Below are 10,459 nucleotides of genomic sequence, written 5' to 3'. Positions count from 1 at the left end.
GGACAGACATTCGGACTCTCAAACTTTTACAATTCTCTTTAGATATACCACATGTGGGGGGTTCATCTTAAAGCTGTTGGTAAAAGAAAACTTTTCACCGGCTTAGTTTTTCGAAATTCGAAAATTTTTATTTTCTCATTAGAGTTAACACAGGGATGGCGGCCATTTTGAATTTCTAATATCGGTAAAACTTGGATAATTTGTTTCTCTAGTACAAAAATTTGCAAGGTGACCCCCTATTTTCATTCTTGATTTTGAAAGAGAATGATTGAAAGATCCCTTGAGGAAAGTTAGAGCAAAAGTTTAAGTCTTTCACTTTCGAGGTGCATACTACCTTAAGCAACGGTAAACTCATTGTATCAAAATGCTTTGCACCTTTTATGGATTCTAAAAGAAGCGAGGCAATGAATAATCACAATCATACCCATCCAGAATCAAATAATACTAGGTGAAACTCGCTTAAGTATGGTAAGTTACAAACAAAGACACAAAACAGTACAGAACAGACAGCACAGTACCGGCACACACAGCAAAGTCAAATCCGCTTAGGAAAGATATATGGACCCCCGGCAAAACGATCAAGAAATGATGTCAGGTGTTTCGAAAATAATAAGCGCTTGCTGTCCCAAATGTGGTACCCGCCATATATCAATCTGTAAGTCAAATACGTAGTGGTCATCAACTAAGGCCCAATTTAACTGATGCCATCAGCGATCATTCATCGAAGAGGGACATCATACTTATCTACCAGCTCGTAGTGCCAAAAATGCTAGTCTGCTCAAGAGGAAATGCCGAGGTTTTCTAACATAATGTACTACGTTCTTTGAAAGTACTTCCATCATTAAGTTTGCCCGCACCATAACAGTTTGTATGTGAGTACTCAAAGAGAATACCCGTATTAAAGATAGACAGATCTGGAGCCAGTGGAATCAGTAGTAGCATCCATTATCGACTTTATTTGATTATTTAAAGATTCAGAATTAAGAATCCGTTAGAAAGATATCTATGCCTAAACAATCTCACTTCAAGCGAACTAAAATGCAGGTTCTACGGTATACGGAGTTATAGTTGTGTACTTCATAGCTTCATAACAATGATTTCTAACACCATCCTGGTGTCCAGGTGCCGTTGAAGAAGATGTTGGGATTGGCAACGTCGGCGTCGTTGAATGGATAGAAGGGTTCCGGTGCCCCTACTGTTATGTCTTCCGCTATCTGGAGCAGTTCTGTAACCTTCTCTGGCATACTGTCTGCCAAGTTGTTGATTTCACGTGGGTCAGCTTAAAGAGAAATATTTTAGGTTGTAAGTTTTTTTTTCAGCGAATGTAACTTGGAGGATATGCTTTCAAACTGGCGAGATATCTCAACAGTAACTCCCGAGTTGCATACACAGCTAAAGACTTCGTAATGTTTTAGATGCATCTCAAATAAAGGTGTATTTCTGTAAATATTTTAGTCATGCCCGACAATTTTATATTCAACGAAAGAGTGCTTTGTATTTTGTATAGTAAGTATTTTGGCTTAGTATGCAAAGGCCAATTAATAACACTTGGTTGCAACTTGGATGACTGAGAAACTATCGGAGATAAAATATTTCATGTCAATGTTCACATATCGGCATATGGATGAATTACTATACAGAGCTCTCACATTATTTAATATGAAACTTATGTACAATGTCACCTTTGTGGCATTGCAGTTCTCTTTGTCTTTATGATACAATGTTTTTGACTGTGGCTATGTTTCAGTTTCTTTACATCCTAAGTCTTCATTCAGCCGTGAATGAAACAAATTAAGTTAGAGTATATGCAATACTCAAATATACCATTACATACAGTATATATGTAAGTCAATTTTCTTCGCAGTAAGGCTGTAAAGCGGACATGTAGTCACAATTTTTCCACCCTTTGAGTCGAATCAGCAGATATTTTTTCAAGCTCGTTACAAAACTATTCAGTAGGTTTTACTCATTCATATTTATATTATTTTAATTTGGAATTAATTTTGTAGGCAATAAATGTTTACATCTTACAAATCATACATATCTGACATATGTATTCAAAAAGTGATAGATATGCAAAGGAGTATGACGCATAGTTGCACAGGTCTATTTAGTGTGCAATACGACCAACTATGGCTTTACGAGTCAATTCGTTATATTCGATTTCTTTCAAAGTTGATTGTAGAATATTTTGCACCAGTAACTTAGGTAAACACTTTACGATTAAGCGATAAAAATTTGTATTATTTTTTTATTTAGACAGAGGCATATAACAGAAGAATGCGTTTCTTTTTGCATTTCAGGCTCTCTAGATTTGTACTTCAATTGCTACTGTCCACTCAACAAGAACCGCCACGCACACTTTCTGTACCAGAATCGGGATACCAAAATTTAAACACATCTAAAATTAGAGAATTATTTGGAAATTACCAAAAACAAATATAGGAGCATATACATTCTGGATCAGCAATTAGAATTTGATGAAGAAAAGTGGAGAAAACTCATTTTACATGACCCTGTGTTTTATCATTCAGATGATATAAAATGAACACAAAATTGTACAGCTCTTGTAGCAACAGCAAGACAGTTTTGATTTTAAAATGCAAAAACGAAGCTACGTATTGAATAAAATGATTCAAAAGTATTCCCCGCAGTCTCATTGAGACTGCAAAGAATGCTATAAACTGCTCTGCGGAAGACAAGTTTATCTTTGGTAGTGCTTATTACAGTAACTTTGAAATACAACAGTTGGTTAGGTTTGTCCGAGACGAGACGAAATCAAGATCACAATACCTTCTATGTCGAAAAGCTGTGTTCCAACCTTTGGTGCCACAACGTTCGGCACATCGGGATTCTGTAATTCAGGTGGCGGAAACCATGAATCTGTGGTGTTAAGCATAAGCAACCGTCAAAACAATCCATGGTTATTTTTTATTTTTTTTGATTTACAAAAATATGCAGTAGTATACGTCACTGCGGTGTAAAAAAGGGGACGAAAAGTTGACTGTGCTCGATGATCAAATGAATAACATTGACGTTTTCATCAAATGTTAAACATCATGCAGTGGTGACTTTCGAGAGTTCAGTGTCATTATGATCATAACGTTCATGACAAAATAAAATTATCAGCGTGCTCCTTTCTTACCCGACGGTAAGTTATCAACATTGAAGGTGATATTCCTCACGACGTCATATCTTCCATCAATAATCTTATAACGTCCGACCCTAAAATCGATCAAAATAAGAAAAGAACAATAAGAATAAGGGCCATAATTGTAGTGACATAGTGGTAGGTAGCCTACGTTCACATATCAGCGTCACATTCAACTCCCCTTCGATTTTCCTAAACAATGCATGTGACCTTCGGTAGAGGCCGCTTTTGATCGAATAACAATCAGTTTTCATCAACCCCACAGATTTTTCTCCTATATGGTCGCAGTTTCTCCATCAGCTGTCCACCCTAATTTCATTTAAGCAGGTCCACAATCGCCATTGATAACAATGGGTTTAGGCCAAACAATTACGGTGAAGGGGTGATTATTTATACGCTGCAGACCAGTCATGATGACTACTGTATAGGGAAATCCTTATGGTTTTGACTTGTACAACGTTTGTTCATTTTGCATCAGACCGAAAAGAAAGAAGTTTGTAACCAGTAGCCTTGCCCATGCTTGTCGACACCCCTTCACTTTTTGTGTGCGTCCGAAAATTCTCACTGAATAGGAAAAAGTTGCTAAACTTGCACTTCCCATAGTGATACCAAAGGATATAAATGCTATGCCCTTTATCATCCCAGCATTAACAGATAACTTATAGGAAACGAAGTTCAACAAACTATTTACATTTGGTGGTCGTCTGACTGTAGCTATACTGATGACCTACCTAATGCTGGTGCAGGGACTAACGGGATGTGTGTCGTAGTGCAACAACGCCGTGGTTCTTGGTGATGACTTGTCCTCCGATATGGTTTCCCAAACATCCATGCCATCCATGTTAGGATCTTCGGATGACATTTGAAAGAAAAGAAAACCCGAGTTTTATGCGGCCTGTCTTAGTTTTGAGCAGTGTTATTGTCAGTTTTCATTTATCTTATATTGCTCACTTTGTACACTTCAAGTCTGTCGAAACGAAATCAAGCTAAGCGCCTGACTTCACATTGTATATAGCGGTACATCACTTTCAAAACGAGTCTCGACTAACTAATATAATAAGAGTGCATGGGATATCGATGTTTCAAATGGGAGACAGACGGCTGGCAAAGGGGTTATGCAATGTGATGCAGAAATAGTCTACCGTTTGAAACAGTATTGCTGCACACTCCAAAACAACAATGCCCCTTGATATTCCCAATTGATTGAACAGCTACAATCTCCTGACTTAAAAATATTATTTCCTATAACCAGTCCCAAACGTGAGAATCATTTGCCAGCCTTGTCTGGATTATACCTTTGGTTTTGTAAGAGAGGGCAATAACCCCTATACTTACCTGGATCTCCTCCTGCCAAAGACAATAGCGTTGGGTGGAAATCTGTGATGTGGATCAATCTACAGCAAAATCATAAAATAACAGAAGCAAAGTTGGCGAAGTATTTTTTCACGACACGTTTAAAACAGGTCGCTAGAAGTAATCTTCCCGAATACATTCGAAAAATAGTTTTGAACTACCTTCAAAGTAAATAATATATACCTCAAATGTCCACGATTTTAAAGACTCAAAGATAGTATGTCCAGCAACAAAATCAAGAGAAACATGTCACGATATTACTGTATTGGATATTATATATTCTTATTGGACACTCAGAATTGAAAGACTTCGTGGTAAAGAATAGTATTACGCACAGTAGCTGTATATTTGTTACCATGGTTCCTATAAATGCAAATGATTTCTCTGACAACTAAATTCACAATAAGCTATAACAATTACTTAAATGTGTATGTGTCCAGGAATCACTGCATCGACAATGGAAGAATGGAAGATATAGAAACAACACTAAAATATTAAAATGTAGATACAATTTAAACACTGCTCTGCTCCACGGTTATCAAGTACAAAAAAACCTCGAAATTCTCACTCGTTGTTTACGTATCCTGTCTTCTTCAGCAACGGACTGTGCACAAAGGCGGTTGACCTCACTCCACCCTCAAAGGGACTTCCTCCAGCACCACGCAGTGGCCACTGGGAGCCGAAAAACCATGGACCACCATTCTGCAATATGATTGTCGGTGAAACAGAGGTTTATGAGACTCGGAGAAATTAGAGTAGTAATGCAGGTGTGTCATTGTTAGGTCGAAGGCAGTTGAGCAAATGCTGAGATATATTTACTTACATCACTGAGGTACACGATGACTGTATCTTCGTACATGTCGTTATCCTTTAGTGCCTTTGTTATGTTGCCAATCGCCTCATCGAGCATAGAAATCATTCCTAAAATGACAATGGGAAAGTATATCGTGTTACCTAGCGTTTGCGAGTGTGCGTGTTCTAAGCCGTGTATTTACCTGCATAATTATCTGGCTGTTTGCCAGATTTATCGATTTCTTTGTTTCGATGTCACCCCTCAGGATTACATGTATTTGCGATACAGGCAAAATACCTCTTTGCACACAGCAAAATATATAGCCATATAGCCATATATAGACAAGCGCACGTTTGGTCCGCATTGGCTTTGCTTTTTTAACCTGTTTTGATTTTATTGACAAAGCTTTGATAAGGCAATATGAAGAAAGAAAGACCACCCTATTTGCTAATCACATCACTCAAAACATATCTACAGAACAACATAAGATCAGACTGATGTCTAGTTTGTACTTTGTGACTAAGAACCATACTTACCACGGTATGTTTGGAGACCAGGCACTGGTAGCGGAGCATACATATTCGTGTAGCGGTCCGGTGCCTAAAAGGAACAAGCGGAGAGACTCTTTTTGAAATGTCCCTCTTCATATTACGAACACAGCGAACATATCTCATCATAGTTCTTGCCAAGGGAAGAACCCATAGATTAATGGAACTCACCTGGAATGGGAAGTGGGGCAGTAGGAAACTCATGTACAGGAACATTGGTACGTCTGGATTATGATTTTTTATCATCCACGGCTCGTTTACCAGTGTGTTCCTGTAATATGAGATAGTGTGATGACGGTAAATCATGCAGGTCAACAATTGTTATTCATTTTGAACAGAATAGATAACATTGAACGTCATGTGTGCTCTTTTAATGTTATGTCTACACGAATCAAACAACGAAGGACAAACATAAACAACGACAAATGTAAACAGTATAAATCGCAGAAAAAGCTATTACAGGAAGATACATCTATTTTTAGCAGATGGTGAAGCGATATCAGGAACTTCTAGACTGAAGAATGCACCTATTCCGTCCTGAACGTGGCACCCTCTATATATCACCCTAAGACGACCAAGCGTTACATGATTGTACACGTGCTTCGCTTATAATTGCAGACTAATAAAACGTTCATATTCGACACCTTGGACGCACAATGCAATCGTGATCAGTGCTACACGTGGTAAACCATTAAGATCATAAGGACCAGCTACTCTTTCTGTGTTGCTTTTCTTCGAATGAGTTTGCAGAATTGTTCTGTCGTGGTATATGTTTTGTGAAAGTGAATATCTGTTATTACGCCTCTCGCGAGGGCAGCAGTGAACATGTGAAATTTGACGAAAACTTCACCAGCATAACATCGAGATTATTACTGATTATGTATTTACTTACGCTAGCATGGGTTCCTTGGTGGTGGAACATTGTTCCCGTGTTATCCTGGAAATCGAGTCCTGTCTCCCCTGGGTCCTGTCCAACAACTGTTTCACGGGATCAAAGATCGACACTGGGCCAAGGATACATAAGAAAGGAAAGTATGAGTTTTTTGTTTGAGTTCATTCTATTTTGAATTCGGAAAATGACACTATGATGGCCTTTTTTCATTTTCAATCCCATTCTACCTTGGCCGTTTAATGCCCCGGCAGTAGTGGAATACAATGTATTTCATCACAACACGAATAACTGAGATTTACCATAGTTCATTTGGAAAGATCTCCCCTTTGAATTATTTGACGGCAGAAGCAAACTTCTGAAAACGTCAAGTCGATAAGTTTTTAACTCTCTTTGCCTTATTCAGCCACAATTACTACCACCACCATTACTAAAGCTATCATCAGTTAAAGAGGGAGTTTCCTACCTGTTTGAGAGTAGTAATCAATCAATGGATTATATATTCCGTAAAACGAGTCAAATCCACGATTTGTCGGTGTAACATCCCAACGACAAAATCCAAGATGCCACCTGTCATAGGAAGGTAGAAGAGAAAGCGTTTTCATTCGAGAACTTAGCAATTTGTGAGTGATAACATTGTTTATGATATGCCTTCAAGGAAATGCGTAAGCCATTTCAGAGTACCAGCATAAAACTCAATCGGATTCGAACTCACATGATAACTAATTTGCAGAGCAAATAAGTTAGCCATTAAAATGGCTCAGCTATGTTGTCACCTCAAATTACAGGAAAATATCGTCAGATATAGAAAGCAAAATCATGCTTGATGCTTATCACAGACAAGGAGAAACACTACTGTTTCTCTTTGTCTGTGGTCTTATGTAATTGATCTGTAAGGTTAGTGTGCGGGATCAGTTAGCTAACGAAGTCTCAGAGCGCTCGACAGCAATTACGGTGTTCAAAATAATGATTGCTGTCTTCGCTTTGGGTACATTATTCAGTGATAGCTTATCGATATTGTTGCGTGTGAACATGAAAGAGTGAATGATGTAAAATGGTATAAGAGAGACTGCTTGTGGTGCTTCAAACTAAACCACTTCATATTGGTTGAATTAAAACGTACTTACTTCCCCACCATGTAGTTCATATATCCAAGTTCCTTGAGATATTCTGGCAAGAGTTTGTACTCCCTGGACAAATAACTTGGCTGGGCAGGCATAATCATGGCATGCTTCAGCAAGTAAAGAAGATAAATAAATAAATAAATAAATTAATTAATAAACGAATGAGTATGTAAATGAACAAATTAATTAATATTAATTAATTAATTAATTAATTAATTAATTAATTAATTAATTAATTAATTAATTAATTAATTAATACAATAATTGAATGACGAAATCAAATAATTTCAACTACAATAATCATCCTGAATTTTCCATTAAACTATCGCCCTCTTCCGACTATGCTTTTTATTTAATCCACTTTATAATGAATTAAGGAGGGAAACAGTATTTGATATTTGTTTAAAAGCATGTCGTTATACTTACGCCTAAGCCGTATCTGAACGGATAGTAACCTGTCATGAATGCCGCTCTTGTACTGCAGAAACAAGATGAAAGTGAAAAAAGTTACATTGTACCTAGCATTATTAGATGATATCATCGTGTTTAAGCCTCAGCTAAGTAGCCTTGATTGTATCTTTTTTCGGACCAGGGAATTGTGATACTGTTTGTCTTGTGTATACTTACGGCGTACACACTGGTTGCACGTATGTCTGGTTCAAAATAACGCCATTTCTCGCCAGGTCGTTCATATTTGGAGTTTGCATCACACCCACTTGGTCATTCCATTCAACGTCAGCCCAGCCTAGACGAAAATTAATCTTGAATTAATGCTCTACGTAACGCGAGGTTCAATACGTACATGCTAGTACAAAGAGTGCTAGCAGCGCAAGCATAGGTTCTCTTTAGAGACTGTTGCTGTAAAGGGGCTAGTTATTTTACGACGAATTAATTCAAGGAAAGGTGAGACGTATTGTTAACAAATTATTAGATACGATTTTTTTTCACAAAATAATGATTGTTCCTCATTATTTAGCCTTACAGAGTTTATATGCAGTAATACCATTTTCTAATCAGATGAATTTAAAACGTTAAAAAGTAACAAGTAATTGTACGTGCATATAAACTGAATATACTATAGAAAATATTCAAAACCAAACTAATCATCGCTTGAGCACTGAATCATTGCAATAACATTTTAGGGCATCGATGACGTTGGAACGTTTGTTTTCATTCAAATATCTTATGACAATATGAAATGTTGTTAGCTGATAGAACTTACCAGAATTGTCAGAAAGCAGAAACACAATGTGTGGCTGTTTTTTCTCTGCAAAGAAACATTGAGTTGAAAATGAATCTTCAATGAATAACATAATCAGAAGTATGGTATGCTGAGATAGTCCCTTAGATATGTTATTCAAAATCGAGCCGAGGTTACGAGTGTTTAATCCACAAAAATTACTAAATAAGCAAGATTTCACAGTACAGACTATAATGTAGGAGACAACTTCCATCACGTCGCTGCCAAACATATACTTCGGCTTTTTGGTTTTGTATATTGTTACATAACGTAAGATTGCCAGTCTGGGGAATATATACAGCAGTTGCTTTATCTAAAAAGATGACTGGCTACTATAACTGTTGGCCAAGACAAGAAGAGGGAGGAGAGTAGCATATTGCTTACTTTCTGATGAACCGCTTGAAGAGCTACTTGATGAAGAACTACGAGCATGTCTCTCTGTGGGGAAAAACACGGTTGTTTAACATTATCTGGTTACTCACACAGACAGGGATACATGAAGTGAGTTGTGACAAAGACGGGAAAATTTTCCGAGGCTTTTTCTTCTGTATATTCATTCACAAATGTATGTGATGACTTTCAGCAAATTATGCGATGTGACGATCGACTGTTCTCTGACTTGAAGAGGGGCAGAAGCGATCCAATTAAATGAGAGGTTTTGTAAATTTCCTTCAATGGAACAATGGATGGCGAAAATCTTACAAAACTTTAAGAAGCTATTGAATTCATGTCTATCAAAAGACCAGAATCTACATGCGCGTTCTGAAGCTGTTGTCTTTAATCATGAAGAATCGCACAGCCGTAAACACGACAGTTATGTCAGTTGGGACGTTGCTATATTTGTTGCACGATTTAGGGTAAATGGACGACAAACCTCTCGTATGAACTTCAAAGATGATCGTTTTGTTTATCAGCTACATAGTTTATCCCCATTCCTAAGAGAAACCCCCTTTGTCTACAAGACAATAATAGGAAATGCCGATGTCGACTATTCCCATTTGAAGAAGCAGTATATATGTATATGAACGTCGCGATTAAAAGACAAAGGTAAAACTCACCCGGGAATCCGCAGACCACACCTAAAAGCACGGCAGCGAAAACTATCGAAAACTTCATCTTTAGATCAGCAAACTGTTGGAAGATAATCACAACGATGTCATTTTAGTACGTATACATTGAATGGCGTGGCATCGCCACAGGCAACAAATCGGGCAGCTAACAAATGTAAGTGGAAATATCGTCCTACCTTCTGATGAGAAGAGAATCGAGGAAAGCTTCACTTTCTCCTCAGAACTTTTGGTGTATCGAGAGTTGCGCGCCTTTTTTATCGATAAAGGGACTCCAACAGGGCTCCGCCTCCC

General features: G+C 37.7%; 1 protein-coding gene across 1 annotated transcript; it reads right to left on the bottom strand.

Annotated features, from left to right (window-relative positions):
• Positions 1–929: 929 nt before the first annotated feature.
• Positions 930–10,459, bottom strand: LOC139130476 (arylsulfatase B-like). The gene is made up of 18 exons (XM_070696257.1): positions 10,345–10,459; positions 10,157–10,229; positions 9,483–9,536; positions 9,081–9,125; positions 8,486–8,603; positions 8,285–8,336; positions 7,862–7,965; positions 7,201–7,304; positions 6,738–6,849; positions 6,017–6,116; positions 5,834–5,897; positions 5,328–5,425; positions 5,073–5,206; positions 4,487–4,545; positions 3,883–4,000; positions 3,146–3,225; positions 2,794–2,883; positions 930–1,279 (listed from the first exon to the last, which is right to left on the bottom strand). The coding sequence occupies exons 2-18, from the start codon at positions 10,212–10,214 to the stop codon at positions 1,101–1,103; spliced, it is 1,569 nt and encodes a 522-aa protein (XP_070552358.1). The 5' UTR covers positions 10,215–10,229; positions 10,345–10,459; the 3' UTR covers positions 930–1,100.

This window comes from Ptychodera flava, chromosome 4 (assembly GCF_041260155.1).
Source record: "Ptychodera flava strain L36383 chromosome 4, AS_Pfla_20210202, whole genome shotgun sequence".
In the NCBI taxonomy this organism is placed as follows: domain Eukaryota; kingdom Metazoa; phylum Hemichordata; class Enteropneusta; family Ptychoderidae; genus Ptychodera; species Ptychodera flava.
This window is presented reverse-complemented; position numbering and strand designations above follow the sequence as displayed.

What these genes read in the sequence shown, in the direction of transcription:
- LOC139130476 (XM_070696257.1), bottom strand. Translation starts at nt 10,214, where the DNA reads ATGAAGTTTTCGATAGTTTTCGCTGCCGTGCTTTTAGGTGTGGTCTGC. An exon ending in TGATTACTACTCTCAAACAG is followed by an intron (nt 6,850 to 7,200) that starts GTAGGAAACTCC and finishes TCCTTGGCCCAG; the next exon opens with TGTCGATCTTTGATCCCGTG. An exon ending in TGTTGATAACTTACCGTCGG is followed by an intron (nt 2,884 to 3,145) that starts GTAAGAAAGGAG and finishes TTAACACCACAG; the next exon opens with ATTCATGGTTTCCGCCACCT.